The sequence below is a fragment of the Cebus imitator genome, unplaced genomic scaffold (genome assembly GCF_001604975.1).
Source record: "Cebus imitator isolate Cc_AM_T3 unplaced genomic scaffold, Cebus_imitator-1.0 Scaffold180, whole genome shotgun sequence".
NCBI classification, from domain to species: domain Eukaryota; kingdom Metazoa; phylum Chordata; class Mammalia; order Primates; family Cebidae; genus Cebus; species Cebus imitator.
In genome coordinates, this window is record NW_016107495.1 from 2,968,113 (window position 1) to 2,995,633 (window position 27,521).

At 47.0% G+C, this 27,521-nt stretch overlaps 1 protein-coding gene across 1 annotated transcript in view; it reads right to left on the reverse strand.

The window, feature by feature from the left end:
• The window catches only part of ALK (ALK receptor tyrosine kinase), a 755,264-nt gene that overhangs the window by 63,706 nt on the left and 664,037 nt on the right, over window positions 1-27,521 (reverse strand). The window contains exons 12-13 of the mRNA XM_017545664.2: window positions 10,967-11,129; window positions 183-333 (exon numbers count right to left, since the gene is read on the reverse strand). Coding sequence (XP_017401153.1) covers window positions 183-333; window positions 10,967-11,129 — 314 coding nt within the window. The remainder of the gene's footprint in view (window positions 1-182; window positions 334-10,966; window positions 11,130-27,521) is intronic.

Consider the following 27,521-nt stretch of genomic DNA (forward strand, 5'->3'; position numbering starts at 1 on the left):
AAAAAAAGAGGTGAACAACTAGGGTGCTGGGAGTTTGCATGGCTGGTGTTTAATTACTCTTTGGTATCTCTTACTCCTGGTATGTGAACTTCCAGGGGAGGGTGTTGAGTGCTGGTGCCCCCAGGAGGCCTCCCCGGGGCCTGGGAGAATGCAGACCAAAAGCATCTGCTCTGGGTACTTACACTGGGGCAGGCGTCCTCCCCCTGCTGCCCAACCAGGATGTACAGCGTGTCGTCCTTCTCCAGGTTGAAGATGCCCAGCACAGACACGCCGTGGGACCGCATCATGGTGTTCTTCCCGCCCTTCCCGCCAGCAGCTCCGTAGCCCGAGATGCTGCAACAGGACAAAGAACGTTGGCTCCCGCAGTTGCATGAAGACTGTCCCCCTTCCTGCCAACCCAGCAGCTTCCAGTGGGCTGAGCACATCACTGTCCGTGGTCTGAGGGTTCTCCCCCATATCAGTCCCTGCAGAAAGGGATTCCTCTCCCCGCCTTCAGGAGAGGACAGTCAAGTTTAGAGAGGGGCAGAGAGTTGCCTCAGTCACAGAACCAGGAAGGTGAAAGACTAGTAAAGGGTACGAGAGAGAAAGACAGGAAAAGGGTGGGGAGGAGGAAGGGAAGAAAGGAGAGAGGGAGGGGAGAGAGAGGGAAACAGAGAGAGACAGAGAGAGAGAGAGAGAGGAGAATGTATGAATGTGGCGTATTGGGATGATGGCTTTCTGAATACCTAGATTTCCTCATTATGGTTTTCTCTGCTTGTCCCAGATCAAAGGACTCGTGTGACCTTAGACACGTAACTTAACTTCCCTATTACTCATCTATACCACGGGGATAATAAGCGAACTTGCCTCCTAGCCTACATGTATTATGAGGATTTAAGACATTAAGACTTGTGGTCTTAGAATTGTGGCTGACATGTAATAAGCACTCAATAAGTATTAATTAATTATTATTATTGTTAATGATGGTAGTAGCCGTAACTGATTTAGTACAAAGTTGTAAAGTCTCCCCATGGGGTCTGGAAACAAGGAGGAGAGCAGTGTGGATGAGCCGGCTGTCTACTCCCATCCCAGCAGTAACTCCTTCTGGAGCAATATGTGTGCAGACAACAAACAACCCACCATGATGAAAATAAAAACAGAGCAAGGGGATGGGAGATGATTTCTGCTGCCTCTTAGGTTGCTGCAATGAAGTCAAGCAAGGATGGGGAAAAGAAGAACTCTCTTCTGAACCATATCAGAAGAGCAGCATGTCTTGAAGACCAGCAAACAAATGGGTCCCCAGAGACCAGCTGCCAGGGTACAGGACTCAGGAGACTTTCGCATCCGTGTGTGCTCAGATCCAAGTCTTTTATGAAAATCCAGGGAGAGATGCAAGGCAGTTTTGCCCATGTGCACACTCAGTAGCTCCTTTATCTACAGTTCCAGGAAATGTCCCTTGTTCCCAGCGTGTGAGGGGCCTCCGGGAGCTCTCCCAAGGCAGAACCCATGGCTCTTCTGCAGAGGCTGTTCGCTAACATGGCAGGCAAGGAACTGAGGTCTCTGTGAAATGCAAATGGAGGATCTTGTGCCCATTGCCCTGGTGGGTGCCTGGGCATTGACGGGAGTTTATTGAATGTTGGGAGGGGTTTGAGGCTTTGTGGACATGAGACAGCTTCGGGCTCTTAAAGAGCTCACAGATAAACTGGGGAGATGATCTTCATGATGAAAAGAGAAGTCTCACCATAGGGTGGCTACGTTGAGAAGGCAAAGTGCCTCCTCATGTATAAACAGCAGATGTTATTAATCTCATTTGACAAATGAGGAAACTGAGGCTCAGAGGGACTAAGTAACTCAACTGAGGCCACATAGCCAGTCCATGGCACGCTGTGGTCCAAACTCTCACCCATCCTCTCTTACAGGCCATTTCCTCCCCAGCGCGCTGCTGGGATCCACAAAGAGAGGGGCCTGAGAAGCTATTTGCCCCCCTCCTAATTCCCAGACCCTCAGCCAAACACTCCCTCCTGGTCCATTAGAAATGGATAAGGTGATAACAGTAATTAAAAGGCTGAGAAAAAGGAAGGCTTATTGGTGACAGGTAAGAGGAAGCAGGATTATTTCGCTCAGTGAATGGAAACCTGGGTGGGGGATGGTGTGGTGGCTACCTGTGGTCTAGGGACAGCAGTGTGGATGGGCCCTAACTCTGTCCTGCTAGCTGCCCCAAGTTTCTGGGGCTTGATCAGGCTGCATAAAAAAGTCATCTCGGTCAGGTGCGGTGTCTCACGCCTGTAATCCCAGCACTTTGGGAGGCTGAGATGGGCAGATCACCTGAGGTTGGGAGTTTGAGACCAGCCTGACCAACATGGAGAAACCCTGTTTCTACTAAAAATACAAGATTAGCTGGGCATGGTGGCACATGCCTGTAATCCCAGCTACTCAGGAGGCTGAAGCAGGAGAATTGCTTGAACCCGGCAGGTGGAGGTTGTGGTGAGCCAAGATCGCACCACCGCACTCCAGCCTGGGCAACAAGAGTGAAATTCCGTCTCAAAAAAAAAAAAAAAAAAGTCATCTGCACCTGAAGATGTGGTTTGCTTGGAAAACGTCTGCCCAAGATGAAGTCCTCATCCTACCACCCCTGCTGTGGTTGAGAGGTAAGCTTCACCCTGCCCATTCCTTTTGGCATCATTTGCAGAGTCATTTGCATCAACCATATATTATGAATCATTTTGAGCTCTTTCATATGTTTAAATTTAGCCAAATTCTTCTATTTTAGACGTTGTTTGTTCCTGACTCCTTTTACTCTGTCTTCTTTGCTATTTTTCCTGCCCCCTCCGCCCAAAACCACATCTGAGTGCCAGCCCCATCTATGTCTTGACCTAGTTCTTGATGGTGAGGTGGGATGGAAAGAGCCCTGGGCTCTGAGTCATCTGCTTGTCCTCTTTCTTCTGGCTGTGTGACCTGAGGCAACAAGGTCAATGTCTCAGAGCCTCACATCAGGTAACTTCACTACTGAGGAAGAAAATGAAGACATGAACCCTTGCTCTCACGGGCACACAAAGCAAGTTTGAGAAGACTGCAAATCCTTGCAAAGCCCACGGCGAAGAGCCTGGGCTGGGGTCAAAGCTCCAGATTCCAAAGTGCACAGTAGAGCTTGGTGAGCAGGTGTCCATGGCTGGGGGTACTTTCCTGGGTGGTGGCCTCAGCCCCACTTTTCCAACCCAGATGAGAGGCTGGCTTAAAGTCAGGGGGAGCAGTCAGCTGCCTGAAGTAATTGCAGGGGTCCTGGAAGGAGCAGCTCCCTCATCAGCCCCCTGAAGCCTGAAATTCCACCACTAGAGCTTCACTCCTTTGGAAGCTTCTAGTTGCTACTACAAGGCTGATTGCCTTCGGAGTGGGATGTGCCACAGTTAGAAAAGCAAGGGCTTGAATGCAGACAGATCTGGATCCAAATCCCAGCTCTGCCACTCAGGGCAAGGGGTAGGTTGAACCCAGAGAGGTGACTCCCTCCCAGGGAGGACCTTGCACTCGATCCATCCTGAGAGAAAGCACCTCCAAAGCCCAAGGTGCTTTGCTTACTTCTCCCTGGTCCTGGCCCTACGAGTGTTACTCACTAGCTGTGTGACCTTGGGTAGGTTATTTACCCTCTCTGAGCCCAGTTTCCTCATCTATCAATATAATACCTACCTTGGAAGGCTGTTGTGAGAATTAAATGAGATGATGCTTATAAGGGACGTACTTCAGTGCCCAGAGGGTAGCCAGTGAGTGACAAATTGCAGCTCCTGTCATCATGTGCCCCCCTTCCCCCAGTGGGTGAGCCTGTCTGCTCCTTTTCTGGGGGTGACTTCTGGGAGGCAGAAGGGGACCAAATGGGTGAACCAGGGCACGGCCAAGGGGGCTTGGGGTCAAGGCTGTTCAGTTTAATCCAGGACACACCTTTGTGTAAAGCACAGGACAGCCTTAGCACTTCTGAAGACCCCCACGCCCTGTGAATCGCGTTTCACAAACCCATGCTACGATAGTAGCCTCAGCCAGCCTCTCCGAAGATTTCTCCCCATCCCTTGTAAACAATTTATTCTCGATGGTTGAGGAACAACAAGAAATAAATATACCTGCCACTCAAGTGGGGAAAATGACTCACAGTGATTCCAATTTACTGGAAATTACAAGATACTGTTCTCAATGAGCTGATGCTGTAATTTTTTTTGTTTTTCCTCATCTAAATCCATGTCCCCTGGTCAGAATAGATGTTTATTGGGTTTGTGTTTTGTATTATTGACTGTAAGCCATTGTTACCTGATGTAATTGAGTTGTGAATCTTTTTTAAATAAAGAATTAGCAGCAAATCAAAGTGGCTGCCTGCTGGATCCTGAAATAAGAGCACAGCTGGTGTGTAGCACATTGGCAGGGTCCACACTCACATGGGGGGATCTTGGGGGAGACAGCGGACCCACACTCAGAAAAACAGAAGTGTCCCATTCCTCTCCTGCACACCCTCCGGAGGACAGGGACAGCGGCACCTTGCTTTGGCTCTGCCTTTAACTCCCTGTGGGTTCCTGGGCAAGTCCCTTTTGCCCCTGTTCCTCAGTTTCCTCATCTCTCATCTGTGAAATCAGGATGGTAAGCTCTCTCCTGCCCACCCTGCAGGGTTATTGTGAAAACACATGACACGTGTGAGTGTGGATGGAGCTTGGTCAGTGGGAGATTTCTCATCAGGTATATAGTTGTGTTATCCAAATAGGGGTCAGGATTGAAGGGCCCAATTGTGGAGGCAGGTGCTCCTCAGCGGGGCCGGCCCAGGTTCCACTCCTGTTGTGTCAATGAGCAAGGCTCATGGTCTGTTTCTTCCCTCAGCACCTTCCTGGCCACTGCAGCCCTCCCTAAGTACTCAAAACACCTGAGCTTGCAGGAACCTCAGTGACCTCTCTCTATAACCCCTCCCTCTGCAGATGGAGACTCTGGAGAGGAGGGAAGACATCTTTCTATGTCACATGGTGCATCGGTGGTGGAGATTGGACTCAAACTTAATTCTGCCTGCAGCCCATTCATCTTTGTTTAATTCCCCCATCTCTGACATTCCCTGATCTGTGCCCTTTATGGCGATGGCTATCCATACAATTACTTTGGCAATTACTCATGCCTGTGACATCTCTCCTAGTATTGTCTAGAACTTGATTGTCACTGTGGACTGTTATTAAACTTTTCTGTCCTGTGGTCTTTCTAGAGACTGTGAGGCTCCAGAGTCTCAGTCCTTTCTATCAGTCTAGTCAGTGCCTGGCACACAGTAGGGCTCCATGGCTCAGTGCCTGGCATACAATAGGGGCTCCATGGCTCAGTGCCCTGCACACAGTAGGTAGGGGCTCCATGGCTTGGCCCCCTGCACACAGTAGGGGCTCCACAGCTTGGTCCCCTACACACATTAGGGGCTCCATGGCTCAGTGCCCTGCACACAGTAGGGGCCCATGGCTCGGTGCTCTGCACACAGTTGGGGCTTCATGGCTCAGTGCCCTGCACACAGTAGGTGCTCTATGGCTCAGTGCCCTGCACACAGTAGGTGCTCTATGGCTCAGTGCCCTGTACACAGTAGGGCTTCATGGCTCAGTGCCCTGCACACAGTAGGTGCTCTGTGGTTCAGTGTCCTGCACACAGTAGGGCTCAATGGCTCAGTGCCCTGCATACAATAGGTGCTCTATGGCTCAGTGCCCTACACACAGTTGGGGTTGTATGGCTCAGTGTCCTGCACACAGTAGGGCTTCATGGCTGTTTGTGGAGTGAGTTGAATGATGGTGTTGTCTGGCTGCACATACTGCTCCCTGGAGCCAGGTGAGGAAATGAGTGTCACTGGCAGAGACCATCAGGAATGGCTGTGGCCCATATCAGCTGGCTCCAGCTGTGATGTGCGGCCTCTTGTCCATTGTGTGAAGAGCAGGTGAGCCATGCTCTACATCCCGGCTGGGAGCTGTGGGCTGTGCTTGACAAATAGTGTTATATTCCATCTGTTTGCGTACGGTAGTGGGTGGGGAGGAGGTGAGGGCAGGACTGTGAGCTGAGAAGGATGCTCATCCTAGACAGGTAGGAAAGCAGGTGGGCTGGAGGGGAGAGATGGATGAAGGAGAGGAAAATTCAGGGAGAGAGAGGGGGCGGGCTGGGCTGGGTGCTGGCCTCCTCTGCCTGGGGCGGGCCTCCCTCGGGCTCTCACTGAGTCCCCAATAGTCCTTTCGAAGCTGGTCTGCGCCATCATCTGTCTCCATTTTATGACAACACTGAGGATGCTGTCCCCTCCCCAGCACAAACCCCGTAATCCATGTTCTTCTCATGGCCCTGCAATGGCCTCCCACCCTCCCAACCGCTCCACCAACCCATCCCCTAGACACCATGGTCACTTAGCACCATGGCCCGGAAGCCCCCTGATCAGGGCCCCTCTCGCTGCTGCCCTGGCCTTGCCTGTCCTCAGCCAAGCTTGTGGGAGCGTGGCTGCGCTCCTTGTCCTTGCTTCCGCAGCCCAAGCCAGAGTGTAGATGTCGTCCCGGTGTTGCCCCTGATCCCACATTCACTCAGTCCTCAACTCAGGCTGATCCCGCCTTCCAAACACCTCTGGGCCCCTTCCCCAACCCTCCCCCGCCCCTCTCCTCCCCTCCCCCCTACCCCTCTCCTTCCCTCCCCCCCACCCCTCCGCCACCACCTGCTCCCACCCCTCCCTCCCTCCTCCCCCACACCTCCCTGGCCCCTCCTCCTTCATCTTTCCCTTGTCCTGGCTTTGTCCTTTTGACCCTGGCCTGGGTGATGGTGACTGCCTTCCATCTGCTCTCCCCACCTCTAGGCCATTTCTCTCATTTCCACCCCCATGCTGTCACCAGGGGGAGCGAGAGGCATGTGGGGGTGACACTTCAGCCGGGGGACCTGGCCCTGCTGCCTCCAGCCTCGGCTCCCCCAAGCCAGCTTTGCCTGACTTCTCATCAGCAGTACCGATGTCCTGTGCTGATCGCAGGCTCTGGCCACCAAGAAGGCCCACCCACTTCTTTGTAGAGAATGCCCTAAGCCTTCGAACTTAACCCAGGTGCCCACCTCCTGGCAGGAGTAATTTACGAACTCAGCTGAGTGCACAGCCTTTCCTCTGGCCTCCGCAGCAGCGCCTTATGCAAACTTCCACTGCAGCTCTCTCTACGCCCGCCCCACGGAGATGCCTGTGTGCATACCATCACCGCCCTTGGCAGCAGCGCCTCTAGGGCAGGGCTGGGTCTTAATCACCTTTGCACACTTGGTGTCAGGCACAGCATCCTAACGGGTGCTCAGTATGGTTCACTGGGATCTACAGAGCAGGGAAATGAAGTCCGGGAATCTGGACACATGCCTGCATCACCTCTCAGAGGAAGTGGTAAGTCCAGGGCAGGGAAAGCCGGGCCTGGGAGGTGGAGATGGGGGTTCCGGGGTTCACCCAAGCCCCCATGCCAGCCTGCTGTCTCCTCCTGCCTCCCCTCCTTCCTCTCCCTCTTTCTGGGCCTCTTCCTTTGTGGAGGAGGGCAAAGCTGTAGAGGGTGGGAGATGGGCCCAGATAAGTTACCAGCTAAGAGAGGGAGTGTTTCCAATGTGTACATCCTACAGGGGGCCCCAGGCGATGGTGGTCCCACCTTGGCATGAAGTCCGGGCTTGATTGCATTAGCTCCCTTCCCTTCACCTCTCCAGCAGTGGGCAGAGAAGTCAGCGAAGCTGTCCCACTGCCAGGCCTCGGTGGCAGCCGCGCCTCCAGGATGGTGGGTTCCCTAGGGTGCAGCTCCCACCTTTCTGTTTCCAAGCACCTTTTTCTTACGTCCTGTGGTGTGTCTTGTGTTTTTTCAACAGAGGAACTGCACTTATTAAATGATAATAACTACTGTGGAGAAAAAGTCTTCCAGAGAAAAGGCACTGACTTCTCAGTCATATTCTGACTTGGGGACATTTTGAAGTGGTCTAAAAATGAAATCCTTAACTGCCTGCTTCTTGGATTACTAAGTTATGTGACCAATAGACTCAGGTCATCGAAGATCTGAGTCTCTTCCAAGGTCAAGGAGGAGGTGAGGGTCAGGAATATATGTTAGAACCTTTATTTGGTTAAAACACAAGTTTTCAAAAACAACAATGACTGGCTGGGCGTGTTGGCTCACAACTGTAATCCCAGCACTTTGGGAGGCCAAGGTGGGCGGATCATTTGAGGTCAGGAGTTCAAGACCAGCCTGGCCAACACAGCGAAACCCCTTCTCTACTAAAAATACAAAAATTAGCTGGGTATGGTGGTGAGTGCCTATAATCCAGGTACTCGAGAGGCTGAGGCAGGAGAATCGCTTGGACCTGGGAGGCGGAGGTTGCAGTGAGCTGAGATCGCACCACTGCACTCCAGCCTGGGCGATAAAGCGAGACTCTGTCTCAAAAACAACAATGACAAAAACTCAACCCCAATGGCTTTTGGTTTTGGTTCTTCCATTTTGATATGGTCCTTAGGCCAGATCAAAATGTCTGCTTTAATAATCTGGACACTTCAAAATGGTCTGCTTCAACAGAAAAATGGCTCCTTCTGTATGCTTCTAATGAGGCAATCGCCAGACAGTCGTGGGGCCTGGAGCTGGTCTCAGTCTCAATATTTCAAAGAGATGAGTGGAGACAGCTTTCTGATTTTGGCTGGGATTCTATCAACGCACCGTGGAAATACTGTGGCACTTCCTGCAGATCAGAAACCTGACTTGAATTAGATATGGCTGTGATTAATAATAAATGGGAAAATGAATTAATTATTATTTAATAAGCATAGTTCATCTGGCAGTCCAAATTTTTCAGAACACAGGGCTCATCTAAGGAAGTCAGAGAAATGTCTTTGGAGACAGAAAATGTCAGAAACTCCTGTGTATGGGATCAGCACATTCTTGGAAACACTGGCTGTGCCTGCTGCTGGATGGCAGCGCTGCTTCAGCTGAGTTCTCCACCCATGGGCCAGGGAGCACCCACCATGTGTAGGCATTGTGCCAGGCACTATATAGCACCTTTATAACCCCTGCCTCTTACAGATGGGGAAACAGAGGCTCAACATTGACTGACCTGTGCGAGTTTGGAAGTGGGCCTCATTCACATTATCTCAGGGGAACACAGCCCAAGAGAATCCCCACGCAAGGCATCTCCTGATGCTGTGTCCCCTTCTGTGGGGCAGGCAGCAGGGGAAGTCTGGCCAAACTGGCATTGGCGGTGCCCTGGGCAGGGTGGGGCAATGGGCTCTGCTGGGGGCTTACTGTTGGGGTTCCCGTGCACCTCCCAGCTCCTCTGCCTTCTTCTTCATATTGCTTTTTGTATACGGGGTGTGCTGGCCAATATCCCTTCAGGAGGTGGGGCCCCTCTCATAGCCTCTCATTTCCAGAGGCTTCTAGGAGGTGGGTGGTGGACGATTCCTATGCCCTCCTTCCCTTCCTGTCCCTCTTGCCCTCTGCATGCCTCCCAGAGTCCAGACGTGGGCTTTAGTAGAAAGAACATAGACTTTGAGCCAGAGTGTCCTGGGTTTGAATCCCAGCTCCATCACTGATTGTGCAGCCTCAGATGTGTTGCTAAGCTCCTCCGACTCCAGGGTTCTCACATGGAAACATGAGAACAGCAATAATAATGCCACCCACCCTACTGCTAAAGCAGGAGCAACACCAGTGGGTCCTTAGCAAACATTCATTTCCTCCTCTCCAGGAGTCCTTTCCTCCCTGCCCTGGGCCCCATGGAGGTCTGGCTTGCTTGGAGTGGCAGGGCCAGGGGTGGCCCAGTGTCTTCTGGGATATTTACTGGGGGTATGTGGGCACTATAGCAGCTAATCTGATTGTAGCCAAATCTTGTTAGAGCATTTCTGCCTGGAGTGCCATTTAAAAAGCACTTAGGGCTGTCCCATAACACATTTACCCTGAGACCCCAGAGATGGGGCTGCCACAGGAAATGCTAAGCTGGAGAGAGAAAACAGGGCAACTTGAGAAGCCCCTTTCCCTCCCAGGAGGCCCAGGATGTGGCAGATGCTGGAGGCTGCGGGAAGGGGAGGGGGGCTCATTTCCTATTGTTTCAGCCCCTGGGAACATTGCACCAACAAGGCATAGCGGTGACGCTTTCCTCTTAACCTGCCCCCATGCTCCGTGGAGGAGCTGCATGAGAACTCCTCCAGAACTCCCCAGAACTCTGGAGGTGGAGGCTGCTTCTGGCTGTGCAGCTGCGGGGAGTCTCCTGCCTCTCTGAGCCTCAGTGTCCTCATCTGTAAAATGAGGATGGCAGCACTGGCCTTGCCTTGTCATAGAGCTCCTTCAGGGGCTACCTAGGTTTATCTAAATTGAGCTCAGAGGTTCTAAAAGGCTGCATCGACATCATCTGAGACCTTGTTAGAAATTTCAGTTCTCAGCCCCCACTCCAGACCTTCAGAACCAGATGCTAAGGGAGGGGGTCTTACAATCAGGGTCTTCCCCAGCTGCCAGTCTTAGCATTAGCTTCCTTCGATGCCGTGGCCTCAAAGTGTACAAGTGGCACTGGATCTCCTTCCAGCCTGGCCATGTTCTAATGGAATACTGGGGGTGGGGGTGGGGCTGGGAGGAACATTCCCGAACAGTTTGCTCTGCTTACAAACAGTGAAGGCCGAGGAAAGGAGGCTCGAGAATAAAGCATTAGCTTTCAGGTGCATTGTGCTTCTGTTTCCCAAACATTTTACATGCATGCCTCATTTGAAGAGCATTAAGTAATATTCAATGAACAGGCCACCATAATTATCCTTACTAGCAATAATTCTGAAGCTAGCTCATGCATGCATATCACTTCCATGAACAGTCTGTGAGTTTCTTGTAGACAAAGGACACATCTTCTTTCGTTGCCATATTTCCCTATCCCAAATCTCCCCATCTCCAGCCCTTTCACCCCACTATGGGCCTGAGTCTGTGGCACCCCAGGAGCATGCACCCAAAGGCAAGACTCCAGCCCTCTTCAGGAGGGTGGGTATGCCCCTCCCCTACATACGCACCTGTAGGTGTCGGTGGCTGGCACCTTCCAGATCTGGATGCCCTTCAGAGGGCCCTCGCTTCCCACCTCCACGCTCAGGTTGGAGTTCTGGTAGGCGTTGTTGCATTGTGCTTGAGTGGGGCCGTGGGGCCCGCTGGCCCCACATGTGGTGAACAGCCAATGAACTGCGGCACAAGAGGAGAGGCAGTCACTCACGTGGCCAGGACCCCCTTCCTCCATGGGCCTCCCTGGGTGGCCTCTGAGACGTCTACTCCATGGCCCCAAACCGACAATCTAAAATGGCACCAAGGTCAGGGCAAGAAACACCGATCAGCCATCACACTGGAAACTTCTATAGAAAGCCTACTATGTGCCAGACCCTGAGGCAGAGACAAAGATGGAGCAGACTTAAGATGCACCCTGGCCTTAAGAAGCTTACAGCTTTGGCCAGGCTCCATGGCTCACGCCTGTAATCCCAGCACTTTGGGAGGCCAAGGCAGGCAGATCGTGAGGTCAAGAGATCAAGACCATCCTGGCCAACATGGTGAAACCCTGTCTCTACTAAAAATACAAAAATTAGCTGGGTGTGGTGGTGTGTGCCTGTAGTCCCAGCTACTTGGGAGGCCGAGGCAGGAGAATCACTTGAACCCAGGAGATGGGGGTTGCAGTGAGCCAAGATCGCACCATTGCACTCCAGCCTGGCAACAGAGCAAGATTTTGTCTCAAAAAAAAGCTTACAGCTTCTATGAGAGACCCAAAGGGAGGCAACCAGCAAAGCTACAGGACAGTAAGAAAGGCAAGCCACTGGAGGGCCCAGCCAGCACTGCACTGGGGAGTTCCAGGAAGGGGAGAAGTCCCCTGCAGGTGGGACAGATGTGGGCAGTGGCTGGTTCTTCTCCCAGTCTCTCATCAAGTCTAGTGGGGCAAACGACAGGTGCTCAATCTGTGCAATTGTTGACTGCAACTCACCTGCTCCAGAAGGCTTAGCATTGCACGTAGGAGCCTCTTTGCTTGGAGACAATTGAAAAAGAGAATGGAAAGCTCTGTGATGCTACATTGGCCCAGGGACCCAGGCTGGTGGTGGGAGCAGGAAGTTCTGCACGCCCTGGCCATGGCTTGGCCTGCCTGTCAGCGCTCCCTAACAGACCTGCAGCAAGGCAGGGCTCAGCCTCCTTATTAAAACCATCTTGCATTTGGAAATGCAACGAAAGCAGCTTTCAGGCTCTCTATACAACAGAATATAAAAAAAAAATGGAAACACAGGTCGAATGTGTCTTTGGTGCATGCTCCTCCTTTTCCCAGCCCCCCTCACCCACTTCCTGGTGTTCTGTGTCCCACCCAATGTCCTTAGGTGGCCTTCTGGGGGCCACACAGGAACACTCGGCATAAACTCCTCCCTACCCCTCAACCCCCGCCGGCCATTTCCTTTCAAACTTTCTATTTTTGAGCCAGACTGAACCTTGGGGAGTTGTCAGATCTCATGTTGGCCAGAATTCGAACATTTTTACAACCTATAAAAACCTTTAAAAAGGTGTTGTTGATAAATTACTTTTACTTAAAATACCAAAATCTCATGGTAAGATTGCAGAAATTCTCTTAAAAGAGAGATTAAGTCTATCTAAGTAAAATGATGGAAACATGAATTTGGCTGTGCATAATTTTGCTCACTAAAACATTAAAGTGAAAACATTTTTGAAAACTTTGCACTAATTGAATGATGCCAACGTGAAAGTTTAACTTGGGTTGCCAATTATAAGCCATAGATTGAGACTGTGGTGGGCAGGGTTGCTAATCTGAAAATTGGGCCAGTTCTGGTGGGTTTTTGTCATGCTGCCCTGGCCCAGAGGCTGGAAGATGGAAGTTCTGGGTGGGCTTCTAATGCATATGCTACTCAGCATGGAGTCCTCAGTGCTTCTCTGGGCTTCATTTTTCTTTTTGCAAATGAAGATGTTGATTTCTATTAGGTTTCTAAAGGTCATTTGAAGGGATAGAAGATAATGGAGTTATCCAAAGATAACTTTGGGTGTAAATGGCTGGTTGTTAGTTTTCTGATTTTCTTTTTTTTTTTTTTTAAGATGCAGGGTCTCACTCTTGCTCAGGCTGAGGGTAGTGGTATAATCATGGCTCACTGTAGCCTCGAATTCCTGGCTGAAGCAATCTTCCTGCCTCAGCCTTCTGAGTAGCTGGGACTACAGACCCATGCCACCAAGCCCAGCTAGTTTTAAAAACTTTTTGTTGAGACGGGGTCTCACTCTGTCACCCTGGCTGGAGTACAGTGACACAATCATAGCTCACTGCAGCCTTGAAGTTGTGGGCTCAAGCGATCCTCCTGCCTCAGCCTCCCAAAGCACTGTGATTATGGGCATGAACCACCATGCCCAGTCTCTATTTTTATTATAAAGAGGGCAAACCTGTTAATTCACACTCTCTATGGAAGGCATTTTTAGCAGAGCTAGTTTGGCCAGTTGTCCTTTTACCCACTCCTGTGCCCAAAATATATATGTGGGCTGTGCTATATCACTGTGTGAGGGGTGATGTGGGAAGAACACAGGCTTTGAAATGAACACCAGGGTTTGGGGGCAGCTTCATCATTTATTGATTAGGGGATCTTGATGTAGTTCCTTTGCTATAAAAGAGGCTGGATTGGCATATTAACAGAAGCAAGGGGGTAGGAAAGTTCACTGCAAAGTCCCAAACTCTAAAAATGTGAGTGTATCCTTGACTCCTGTCTGTACCCAAGGCTGGTGCAGGGCATGTGGCCAGGGGAGTGTCTGTGAATATGGATCCCATGCTAACAGCACCTGGGAATTTAGTCAATGGGCTGGGGAGGGGGATGGGGGCAGGGAGAAAAAGAAAACCTCAGAAAGGAAGTTGAGAAATCCACTCTTTTCCTTATCTATAGTTCCTTGAAACCTGTTATGCAGACCCAGGCTTTCCTTACAGCAAGCAGCCTGGGTGTGAGTGTGGCCTTATTAATCACGGCAGAAGCGTGGCAGTTCATTTAGTTAATTCAACCCTGAAAATGACAGAATACATATATCTGTATTATACAGACAGATAGATGGATGGATGGATAGATATAGACAGAGAGAGAGAGAGAGAGAGAGAGAGAGAGAGAGAGAGAGAGAGACAGACATAGATAGATGTGGTTTGGCTGTGTCCCCACCCAAATCTCCTCTTGAATTGTAGTTCCCATAATCCCCATGTGTCATGGGAGGGACCAGGTGCATATAATTGAATCACGAGGGCAGTTTTCCCCATCCTGTTCTCATGATAGTGACTTAGTTCGCACAAGATCTGATGGTTTTATAAGGGGCTTCCCCCTTTGCTGGGCACTCATTCTTCTCCTTCCTGCCATCATTTGAAGAAAGACATGTTTGCTTCCCCTTCTGCCATAATTGTAAGTTTCCTGAGGCCTCTCCAGCCATGCTGAACTGTGAGTCAATTAAACCTCTTTCCTGTAAAAATTACCCAGTTTCAGGATGTCTTTATTAACAGTATGATAATGCACTAATACATACATGAATATATATATATATATATATATATATATATTTTTTTTTTTTTTCCTCAATCATGTGCTAGGGAAGAGAGCTAAAGATGTGGCCTTGCACACTACCTGAGCATCTCACCTTCAGTGGGAACCACTTCAGCCTAGGTTAACATTATTCTGACGATTCTGAAACGTTCCCAGAGATGCTGGGCTTCTACTTCTGGCAAGGTAAGGAGACATCTGGCAAGGGAGGAAGAGGGTTTAGGCTTTGGATTCAGACAGGCTAAGTTTTCTCATTCTGGATTTTGCTGCTGGCCAGCTGTGAGACATAAAGTAGATTGTATAACCTCTCTGAGCCTCAGTTTTTAAAATCTGAACAAATGGAGACTGTTAGACATACCACCTAGACTTCCTATGAGAATTAGGTGATACCTAGGCCAAGTACTTAGCATGACATTCAGCATTAGAGATACACAATGACTACAGTTTAAAATGTGTGTAACTTTGCTCTCAATTTTTCACTGTGGGAAGCAGATATCCAATCTCAAAATTTATGTCCTCCATTTTATAAAGGAGGGTCTGCAAGGTCATCTCTCAGGAAAGAGACCAGTATTTTCCCAATTCAGTGGACATATATTAGTCTCCAGTGGTTTCCATACGCAAAATTTTGTTTTCATTTTCAGTGATTTCAGGTGGAAGAGTCTTGAGAGGGAACGCTTTCTAAAGTGGATTCCGTGGGAAGAGAGGATTTGCCATCCTATGTCAGACCTATGATTTATCTTGCCAAAATTCTGTTGTTCCCAGCAGCCTTCAAGGCATGGTGGTCCTCCCTGCCTCGGATGGCTCTGACCCTCATAAATCTGCCCAGAGTTGCTTGGAATCAATTTATGATTCCCACCAGCACCGCCTCTGGGGATGTGGAGTTTCCGAGTTTATTGCTCAGTGTGCAAGGGCTGTCCTGCTTCTCGTGTGTGGGCCTGCCTTGCTCTAGCTTCATTCTGCTGGTTCTCTTTGTTCACACTGTCTGTAATCTTGTGTCATCAGAGAATGTCACAGCATGGTGGGACTTTGGAGATCCCTGAAGTCAATGTTTTCCAAGCCACCTGAGGACCTTTCACATACAGATGCTAGGGACTTGGAGATTCAAATTCAGTAGATCCTGGGTGAGAAGGCAATACTTGAAATATATAAAAAACATTCTTAAGAGAATCTAATACTCAACAAGACTTGTACATTAGTCTTGATGTAGCTTATTGTCTAGGTGGAGAAACAGCATTCTAGGAAGCAGAAGTGGCTTTTCTGAGTCTATCAGTATTGGAGAAGGAACCAGAATTGAGGGTACCTCCTTCTCGGTCCAGGAGTCCTTTGGAGGTGATTAAGCCCGTCCCAGATTTCTGCCTTGAAGACTTTCAAACCTTGTCAGATTGTCCCTACACGAGTCCTTGACCCACCTTGTCTTTTTCAGAACTTTACTTAATGCTAGAATCTGATTTTCGAGATGGACCCACCAGAACTGTGAGTACCGCGACTTTGCATAAAGGGACTCTTGCTGTTCTGCTTTATCTATAGTGCCTCTGAAGCTGCTCTATACACTATTGGCTGCTCGTAGCTGAGCACTGGACTGTGGTTTGCTGGGGACCGACTCTAATTATTCCCACATCCTTGCCCAAGGGGTAGGCTCTTGCTTCAAGCAGGAAGAATCTGGCAGGTACTTTAGGCAGGGTAGACCTAAGATCAGTTCTACGCCAAGACAGGTTGAGTCAGAACCATGAGAAGACAGGCAGATGCTGGGCTGATTTTCAACAATGTTGTTGAAGTGGAAGGCATTGGGCACAACTTTGTGGGTCAAAGTGATCAGGTCTAAAACCTGAGAGGCAAGAGAATTAGCAACAGTGCTTCCAGGGGACAGGAGGAGTCAGGGTGAGCCTTGATCCCCAGGTAGAAGCTGTGTGCTTCCTGACTTGTTTTGTCCTTCTTCCTGGGTAAGGAGTTGAACCTTAGGCACCTGAGAGGTAATCTCCACTCACAAAAGGGGTGAAAGCCTCTCAGTGTTTACTGTGCACCTAATATAGGCCAGTCACTGCGCTTTCACACATGCATGGAATGCCTTTATGCTTGCTGCGACGTTGTAGTGCTGCAAGGGGAGTTACAGTATTCCCTCTAAAAATCAGGAAATTCAAGTTCAGAGGAGCTGGGTGGCTTGTCTGCAGCATATGGAGTAGATAACTGGTTAAGCCAGAAACTAAATGTGGATTTTCTGAGTCCAAGTTCAAGGCTTGAAAAGGGGCTAGGCGCCCCATGAAATCCCTAGGGAAAGCTTTGAGTGTTTGTTTTTTGTTTTTGTTTTTAAATCCCTGAGCCTAGGGCTCAGTTCTAGCCAAGACAGACCATATCAAGGTTGTTCCGGCCCAGAGAGTAGTCAGGCTACGATGGGGGAACAGGGAGAGTATGGTCAGTGTACTGAGGTGAGGGGGTGAGTAGACCCTCCGTCCCAGAGAGTCCCGCAGTGGCCCCAGCAGTTGCTTAGCCTAGTGGAGCGTGGGCTGTGCAGGGTCAAAGGTGTCAGCCAAAGAGAGCAGGTGCTCAGGGTGAGGCTCTGGTCCCAGAGAGGACATGGGAGCAAGGCAGTGTCATAATGGGAACCTAGTAACTGGAGTGTTTACAAGGTCAGGAAGGAAAGACTTTAGCAAGAGGGACTATGTCATTAGCGAGAGGGACTGTGTCATAAGCAACAGGGCAAATCCCAGTTTGGGGCGACAAGATCAAGGTCCCAGTGAGACTAGCAGTGAGGCTGGCTTGATGCTGAGCAGACAATCTAAGGGTCCCCATATCTCCCCTGCTGAGGGTCTGCCTTGGTCCCTGAAGCTCTATGGAGCTGTAGGAGGATCGAATGGGCCCCAGGGACAATCTGGGATGGGCAGCAGAGGAGGGCAGTCACCTGCCTCTTCCCTCTTCTCTCAAACATACTAACCTATTTTATTAATACTCGCTTATGAAAGAAAAAAAAGAACTGCCTTATCTCGTTCTTACACATACCGCACACTGGAAACATAGTTTAATATTCATTCACACCTAAACTGTATAAAGAACCCACAAATATCAAAATACTGATTGGTTATAGACAGTCGAGTACAGAAAAATCTATTAAGCACTGGGTTTCATTTTAAGTACATTGCAGCACCCTCCAAGAAGAAACAAATCAATTAGTAATAAACAGTGCATTGCTAAAAAAAAAAATAGGCTAGACAGTGATTGTCCTGGTTTTATTACTGTTGCTAAGCCATCTCATCTGCTCAATGCAATGCAAAGAAATAAAGCGTGATACAAAGGAAAGTAAGTTCTCGACCATCACTATTAATCACAACAGTAAGGCTCTGCTTCATTTTGGAGGCTTGTGTGTGTTGTACCACAGAAGAACACTCAATGCCTCATGTGGATCCTTTGTACAATTTTTATTCCGATCTATAGTACTGAGTTTCATCCACATCCATTGCTGAACTAAATGTCATGGACGTTGTAGGATACAGAACCATTTTGATGGAAACCCTGGATCCCAGTAAGTAAAAATCATGACCAAAATCCAGGTAAATATGATAGTTCACCCATTTCTTTTTTGAGACAGAGTCTTGCTCTGTCACTGAGCCTGGAGTACAGCGGCACAGTCTTGGCTCACTGCAACCTTCACCTCCTGGGCTCAAGCGATCCTACCACCTCAGACTCCAGAGTAGTTGAGACCACAGGCACACACCACCATGCTCAGCTAAATTTTAAATTTTTTGTAGAGATGAGGTCTCACGATATTGCGCAAGCTGGTCTTGAACTCATGGGATCAAGTGATCTGTGGCCTCCCAAAGTGCTGGCATTACAGGCATGAACCACCATTCCTGGCCTCCATAGTTTCTCTTTTTGAAGAAACTGGGCTGTTTGACCTGCAGAACTTCCCCGAGTCTGAATTTTGCTGATTGTATCTCCATGGTGCAGTTCAACATGTTCCTCTGTCCTGCAAATTGCCACCTAGATCATTCTGCAAGACCACAGGTCATGTTCTTTCATCAGGAGATACTTCGTGTCTGGTCATTGCTCTCTTTTTTTATGTTAGCACATATCACACAAAGCTTAATGCTTAGATCCATTTATTTATTGTGAGTTGCAAAATAATTCTATTCTACTTATTTACCTCTTTTTTCACATATTAGTTGAAATATATTTATAAAAAGATGTTCTCCATCATCTACTATTTGGTTTACTGAGTAATATGGTTCATGCAGAAAATGCAGAATAAATGCTCAATTCTTTCTCCTTATGCATAGATTTCAAGATACTGAACTGGTTCTCTATTATCCTCTGAAACTGGTCAATTAACTGTTTGTACATCATTATGAATCCATAAATTTAAACATATTTTTAATTTTAAATTAATCACAATTATTATCCTCTGAAAGCTCAAATGATCGCCTTTGGTCAGTGGAAGCCTCCTGGGTCCCTTTGACATGACCCTAGTAGACGTTCAAAAGTTCTTTGCCGTATGATATGACAAAATATTTCTTCTCCAGACCTGGAATAACCATTTTCTCAAAAGCCTTGACTTCTTTTAGTGGAAAAAATTGTTTTAAGTACATATTCTGGGTGCTATGGAATCTTTGCTACTGGGTTGGTGATTGTCTCTATTTTCTTTAGTGAACAGAGCTAGGAAATATATATGTGCATGCATATATGTACATCAGGATAAATATACATCTATGTGAAACACATACATATGTGTATGACAAAGTACGTCATGAGTTCATATTAATATTTCCAACTCAAATTCAGGACTACAGCGCTTTTTATTTAACTCGTCTATATCATATCTGCATTTCTTTTTTCACACTGAGAACCATGTCTCTCAATAACACATGTGATAGTCAAATGAGAATATATTGTAATTATTCATTTACTTTACCTTTCCTTACACACAGTATTACAGTCACAATGCTTTATTACTACCACCATTATTAATATAAAAATTGAGAACATTAAACTTTTATTGTATATGTGCTTTTCCTTCTCCTGTGATTTTTTGTAATTGTACTATATAGAGCTACCCTGGGCGGATGGCCATTACATATGCTGCTCTTTCCTCTATCCCTTGGGTAGTCATAGTTCTGTAAGTATTTCTAGTTATTGCTCACATCAGTCGTTATGTTACTATTTCTCTAGTCGTTTTTGTTGTCTGAAGCTTGTTTTAAAGTAAATTCCTTTGTAGGGTCACAGGAGAAATATTCCTTGAATTCTTTAGGTGTTGATAATATATTTTTCCTTGGCATATCTTAAAAATGTTACTCTCTTTTCTTGTTATATAAAGTGTTGCTGTCAAAAACTCTGATAATTTTAAATGTCCTTCTCTCATTAGTCACTTGCTATTTTGCTTAGGTGCCCAAAGTATGTTTTTCTTTTTATTTAAAGTCCAGCAATTTTACTAGAATATACATTGGTACTGCTCATTCTGGGTCAATATTCTTAGGAATATGGTATGCTCTTTTAATAAGTAGCTTCAATAGGATATTTTCCTGGAGTTATACTTTTAAGTATTTTGTTTTGTTCTAGTTATTCGCTTTTCTTCTTTAGGTCTTTCTATTATTTGTATGTTGGATCTTCATTGCTTGTCTTTGATGTGTGTCATCTTTTTCATTTTTAAAAATTTCCTCTTTTTACCTTCTATTTCTTGTAAGGCATAAACTTTTGTGTTTATTGGTTTTTGTGTTCCTTCTATTAATAGGTTAGCCTTCATTTTTGAAAACGGTTTATTACTGCAAATTCTTTTCTGAGTTCTAGCACCACATGTCTGAGTTTTTCTTACACTGATTTACGTAATTTTCATGTCTTGTATCATTGTTTTTGTGCCTTTTAGCTCATTTTAAAACAGAAGGTTAGATTCTGACACATCTAGTAAGCATGTCTTTCTGGTGTGCTTTTATTTTCTGTAGGTGTGTTATTCTGCCCTCTGTGTTCCATTTTTGGTTTTTTTTATTTTAATTTTGAACGATATTTGATCTTGAGGCTCTTCTGTTATGTATTTTTATGTGAGATTAGTTTTCCTGAATTTTTAGGGTTCAGGAGATTTTTTATTTCACAGAACTCCCTCTTCTCCTTTTTTAAAAATATGATGTTCAAAAATATGGAAGTTTTGCAAGGTATGTTGGCTCATGCCTGTAATCTCTGCACTTTGGTAGATTGACGCAAGTGGATCACCTGAGGTCAGGAGTTTGAGACCAGACTGGCAAACATGGTAAAATCCCATCTCTACTAAAAATACAAAAATTAGCTAGGTGTGGTTACCTGTAATCCCAGCTACTTGGGAGGCTGAGGCAGGTGAATCACCTGAACCCAGGAGGCGGAGGTTACAGCAAGCTCCGATCATGCCACTACACTCCAGCTTGGGTGACAGAGTAGGACTCTGCCTCAAGAGAAAAAAAAAACAAAGCAGTTTGCTTTCTGAGCCTTCTGACTGCTTCTTTCTTCCACTTTTATCTGGATATTGTCTTATTTATTTATTCTCTATTGTCCCTTCCTGACTCAATGTTTATTTTACCCCCAGAACTTCCTTCTTGTGTGGGACCTGTCCTGGAGTGAGGTTTGCTGGCTAGGCTGCTCCAGCCCCTTCAGATCTGACTGTGCCCATGGTCCCCTGCACTGGGCAAAGCCCCTCCTACTTTCAGAAGCTGCTCTCGGACTGGCTCTCTGTAATTTCTAGCAAATATCTGTTGGCTATTTAGGGGTTCTCCTGTTCTCAGGCCTGTTTCTCTCCTGTCTTCTGTCTTGTCCCGATGCTGATACTCTGCAGGTCTTGTGATGTTGGTGCTTTGACCAATCTCACTTGCATGTTGAAGTTTTAGGGAATAACCTTATCCTCAAATTTTGCTGTCAATATTGTTCATGGGTTTTCAGTTTTGATATACGGTTGTTCTGTGTTTATGTAGGGATTTGGAAAGAGTTTTTTTTTTTTTTAAAGAAAACTATGCTGTTCCTACTGTTACTGTCTTCTTCCCAGAATCCTTGAAACATTTTTTAAAATGTAGAAATCATTTGAACTCATTGGCTATGGCAAGCCCCTGTAAACCATCTATCTGGTCAGAGCCCTCACCTATGTTTCTATTCCTGGGCTGCAGGTTTGTTTTTAAGATTTCACCTCAGGGACATCTTCAGTGACCCTGGCTTAGAACCTGCCATTACGTATGCTCTGGCTATTTTTGACACAGCCCGCTAAGTACAATTTAACCTTTTCTTGATAGTGCTACCCAGACTTAATGAGTTGTTTAGGGCTATTTGACTCCTCCTTAAATGGCCTCAGGCATACATATTTTATAGTGACTCTCTTTCTCTGCTGGCAGGTGTCTTTTGGTACTGCAGCATGCCCACGTAATCTTATCTTACCTCCAAGATCAGGTGAGGGCATGACAGCGGCCCTACCCTCTTTGTGTATCAGGCTGAGGGCAGTTAACTGCAGGAAAACTTTATGTCACAGTTTTGGAATGTATTTATATTTTGGTATTTTTATTTGGTGCATGGTGGAAGGTACTAGAAGTCTAACTTCAGATAAAAGGATATCATAATTTTGAATGAACAGGGTGGAGGATGTTTAGGCCTTCAATTTCCATGTACAGTTTATGGTACATTTCTATAGCATCTCCACTGCCAGTAAGCTTAGCTCCTTACAACCATGATAGGTCAGTAGATAGGGAACGGAGAAGAGCTGTGACTTTTATAAGTCATACAGTCATGTAGAAAAGTTAGGCAATTGGCCCATGATTGCAAAGCAATCCTAGGGCTAAGTTAAGACGGGCACATCACCTGCCCTCTTTCTACGACACAAACTGTTTTCAGTTGACGAATTTTCCATGCTGTTCTTCTAGCTTGTGTCTCAGACTGAATTGATTTGTAAGCATGTGCAGGCACATGTACACACACGTGTGTGCTTGCACACATATATGCACACGTGTGCTTGCATGTGCACCTGAGTGCCTGGCCAAGTGTGCCTCTGTGCGCACACCCACCCCATTCATCACACAAAGCTTTCTCTCTGGTTCTTTTTGGATGATGATAAGTCAGGGAGGTAACAAAAACAATGATCACGCTGGCCCTGTCTTTTACTAGAAATGTTCACACACATGATCTCATTTTTACTTTTATATTGTTGTTTCCTTTGCTCCAGACATAGTCCCTCTGGGCAGGTGGAGTGCCTGATGATGCTGAAGACCAGAGGCCCAACTTCCACCCTACTAAGAGGCAGACACCACTTCTTGGAGAGGGACTTCCAAGTGAGCTTGCCCCCATCAACAGGGCAGCAAGCCAGGCCTGTCTAGATAAAAGCTGCTTTCAGGGCTGAATTACCCTAAACAGCTTTGACACCCAGCGATCTGCAGGAGATTTTAATGGCTCCTGTGCCAGCTGCTGTATTGTGTTCGCCCTCCCCAAGGGAAAGTCAACAACACATGGTTAAAGAGAAAGGTCACGGTAAAAACACTATCCTGAAAGCAGAGCTGTAAAAATCAAGTTAAGGGAGGCCTCAGGGCTAATTTGGTTATTTCTAACTTGGCTTCAGGCCAGAGTCGGGCCAATAAAGTGTTTGATATGAGATGGGTGCTGTGGACTCACCCATCTGCAGGTTACGCATAATGGATTTGGTTTTGAGGCTTCAGTGAGAAGTGGCTGGTGGTTTAAATGCCAGCTCTGCCACACTCAAGCCCAAAAGGTCATGGACTTCTGCCTTGTCCATTCTTGTCTGCAAATGGGAGAGATTTAATTTAGTGCATCACCGCAGGGGTTGTGTGATGAGGACTCTGCTGCCTCCTGTTGTAAGGTCCACTGAATCCTAAGAGACGGGCAAACATGTGGGAAGCCACAGCCCCTCACTCCTTTATCCTAAGTAATACCTGCTCATCGCTTGGTTCTAAGTCATGATGGCTGAAATCTCAAGACCATTGGGATTGTAACTCCTCTGACAGATGAACAGATGGAGGTGCAGGCAGCCCAACTGGCCAAGGGATGTGGAGCGAGAAAGATGCCCTGACTTCTGGGTCTAGGTCCCAGACCCTCTAAAATGAATTGGTGGACTGAGCCACACATGAGAGGATGTGAGATCCAAATTTCAAGGGTAGAAAAGAAAGCAGTGGGGAAGCATTAGGACCAAATACTGGACCGGGAAGAGAAGGCAAAATGTGTAAGACTAGAGGGCTAGAGAAAAGAAGGGAAGAAATGCTTCCCTCTTATTTTTGTCTGTAATGCAGTCACGGTGGCTGGAGATGCAGCAGCCATTTTGCAACCACGAGGCAACAAGCATGAAGAAAAGGCCAAGAGGATCTCAGAGATGTAAGTCTTGACATTATCAGGCACAGGATGATGACAGTAGTCCCTTCTAGAGCCACTGAATTAACATCAGCAGTCATCTAAACAACAATTTTTGTTGTCGGACTGGACTAGTCCTTGGCTCCCAGCAACGGGCTGCATCCTACTTCAACCTCAATGGAGCCTCCTAGAATCAAGATCTCTCAGCTACTTGCAATGAAACACCACTGACCAGAGAATCCTGCTGCTGTCTCTCAAATGGCAATGCCAGCCTGGAATGAGACCAGCTTGCCCGTGCTTCTTCAGACACTATACGGGCCCTTCTGCCTGACTTCTTTGGTGAAGAGCCAGGGACCCAGGCTGCTCCCAGTCTGCTCATCCAAGGCCTGCTCCCCTTTTACCCCACCCACCCTCTGCTGTGTCTCAGTGCACTTCACTGTCAAGGCCTTCAGAGCTTTTGGGGATATTGTGGAAGGCCTTGGAGATTTCACCAGGCCACACCAGCCTAGAGTAAGAAGTAGGATCTTAATATTATTAGCCAGTAGCCTTTTCCTGATTCTGCTCCCACGTCCTTGAAGGAACCAGAAGTTTTTTTTTCTCAATCCTTCATTATTAGGGCCCACATTCACACACACGTGTGCTTGGCCACCGTCACCCCTGCCCCCTGGACCTGCTTTACTATTTTCACGGCACATCCCTTTGAAATGATGCCATCTGTATACTCGTTTGCTTTCTGCTTTCTGCACTAGCATGTATACTCTAGAGGAGAAAGGCTTGTCTGTTTTGTTCACTGCTTTGTGTCCAGAACCTAAAACATTGCTAGTCACAGAGAGGGTGGTTAATAAAACTTTGTTGAATGAAAAATAAAACCAAAGCAAAATGAAATAGAAGAGAGAGGCTCAAGTACCATCTCCAGACCCACCTGAGTGGTTGGAGGGAGGTAGTCAGACATGTGGGGGCGGGGGTACAGTGAGGGGCACTGGGACAATTTGGCCCTTTGGGGCACCTGTTACAGTGTTAGAAGCTTAAGATGGATGAACCAGAGTGGCTCTGTTAGTGTAGGTGGATTTTGCTGAAGGTCTTTTTGTCTCTTACCCATGATTGGAAGTGGGTAGGCTTCTGAGGAGCCGGCACACACACTCTCACATACTCACTCGAACACACACATGCACACACACCAGCCCACACTCATACACGCATGCACACATACAACGGAAATGCAGGGTGCTCTGTTTGTTTGTTTTGTTTTTGTTTCTTTTCTTTTTTTTTTTCTTTTTTGAGACAGTCTTGTCCTGTCACCCAGGCTGGAATACAGTGGTGAGATCTCAGCTCACTGCAACCTCTGCTTCCTGGGTTCAAGTGATTCTTGTGCCTCTGCCTCTCAAGTAGCTAAGATTACAGGTGCACACCACGATGCCCAGCTAATTTTTGTATTTTCTGTAGAGATGGGGTTTTGCCATGTTGGCCAGGCTGGTCTCGAACTCCTGACCTCAAGTGATCTGCCCACCTTGGCCTCCCAAAGTGCTGGGATTATAGGCATGAGCCACCACGCCTGGCCGAGCTTTGTGTTTTTAAGAAAATGCTTGAGTCCTACTCATTAGCAATGTAGCTACTCCCCAGTTCCATGGCTGATGAAACAGACTGGCTGACAGATTGAATGGTCTAGTTAGTAGGATCACAATCACAAAGCCAGGTGAGGGGAAAGAAACAGTCTTCTTTTTCAGAGAGCTATTTTGAGGCCCAGGGAGTTTTTCTGATTCTCAGGTTGCTGGCCAACCTCACACTAAGCCTTATTTTCCTTACTTTTTGACATTTTTCCTGGAATATGATCATTATTAGATCTGCCAATCACTTACTAAAAAATAATAAAAGTTAGATGACTACAATTTGCTCTTATCTTGTTATGAAGACATTGTCAATATTCACCATATTCATCAGGGCTGGGCGTGGTAGCTCATGCCTGTAATCCCAGCACTTTAGGAGGCCTAGGCAGGTGGATCACCTGAGGTCAGAAGTTTGAGACCAGCCTGGCCAACATGGTGAAACCCCGTCTCTACTAAAAATGCAAAAATTAGCTGGGTGTGGTGGTGGGTGCCTGTAATCCCAGCTATTCCAGAGGCTGAGGCAGGAGAATTGCTTGAACTCAGGAGGTCGAGTTTGTGGTGAGCCAAGATTGTGCCATTGCACTCCATCCTGGGTGACAAGAGCTAAACTCCATCTTAAAAAACAACAAACAAACAAATAGCCCCAAGCCTTTCCAGTTCAGTCACTTAAATTTATTTGAAAGAACTTTTATGAACAAGGTTTTGATACATCCATTATTTTCAAGATTTTGATAAGCTTTAGAAGACTAAAGATCCTCTTTTAAATTTTACTGACAAGAGGACTTGTGGGGCAATTCTCTATACCCCACGCAAATCATTTATGTCCCCTAAGGGGAGTTTGAGGGCTTTACCTGAAAACTGATGATCAATTGGGTTGGGGGAATTGACTGAATGAGAAGAGACAAAATTCAAAATACTAACCTCACCCCCAGATACATACTTATGTATATACATAAGAGTGTGAAGCTCATAGAATTTTGTGTATACACAAAAGTGTATACAACTCATAGAAGGAGGTAGAGTGTAAATGAATATTTATAGAAGGCAACACATGAGGGTGAGTGAATTGGCCCAATCTTTTTGCTTACATATATATTCAACAATAATGTTAATTATGATATGACAACAACATTTTATATTAGCATATTGTTTTGCACCTTTCAAAGCCTGATAGAAATGATCTCATTTGCTCAGTACAATAGCCAGCTCTGAGAAACAACTGTGGCAGGTAATTAACATCCCTACTTTATGGATGAGGAAACAGGGCCCAGAATCTTTGACTCTCCTGAAGTTACATGGCCAGAACCTTGGTCTCTAGGATTCTCTGCCAATCCACTTGCTGTCTTGCTATTGCCTGGCACTCAGTAGGCGCTTTGTGACTATTTAAGCATCTGTGGAATATTGAATACATAGGCTTGAGACTGATCTTAGGAATTCTGCCCATCAGAATCCCCACTGGGCTCTCAGAGCTTCCTGGTGAATGGTTGATCTCCAGCATACAGAAGCCACTACAGGTAGGCTCTAAGATGGCCTCAGTGGTGTCCAATTCTTGATAGTCACACCCTTGTGTAACCCTCTCCCTTTGAGTATTGGTGAGATCTGTGAGTTGCTTCTAACCAATAGAATATGGCACAGATGATGAGATGTCATTGTCTTGCTAATGTTATAAAATTATAATTTTTGTATTACTAGAAGATTCTTTCTCTCTCCCTCCCTCCCCCATCCTACTGCCTCACCCCTGCACTAGCTTTGCAAAAGTAAGCTGCCATACTGGGGAGAAGCTGAGGGTGGTCTCCAGCCAGTTAGGAACTGAGGCCCTCAGTCTAATAGCCCTCCAAGAACTGCCAACTGCCATGTGAGCTTGGCAGTGACCCTCTCCTCAATAGAGCTTTTAGATGAGACCCTAGCCCTGGCTGACATCCTAACTGCAACCTCACGAGAGACTACGAAGCGGAGGACTCAGTTGAGCTGTGTCTGATTTCCTGACCTGCAGAGACTTGTATAATAAATGTGTGTTGTTATAGCCACTGTGTTTATGGTTGTTTGTTACAACGCAATAGATAAGTATCTAGGCACACAAAGCTCCTGCTTTACAGCTGCTACGTTCTTTGGCCTCCTCATCTTTTTTTTTTTTTTTTTTTTTTTTTTTTTTTTTT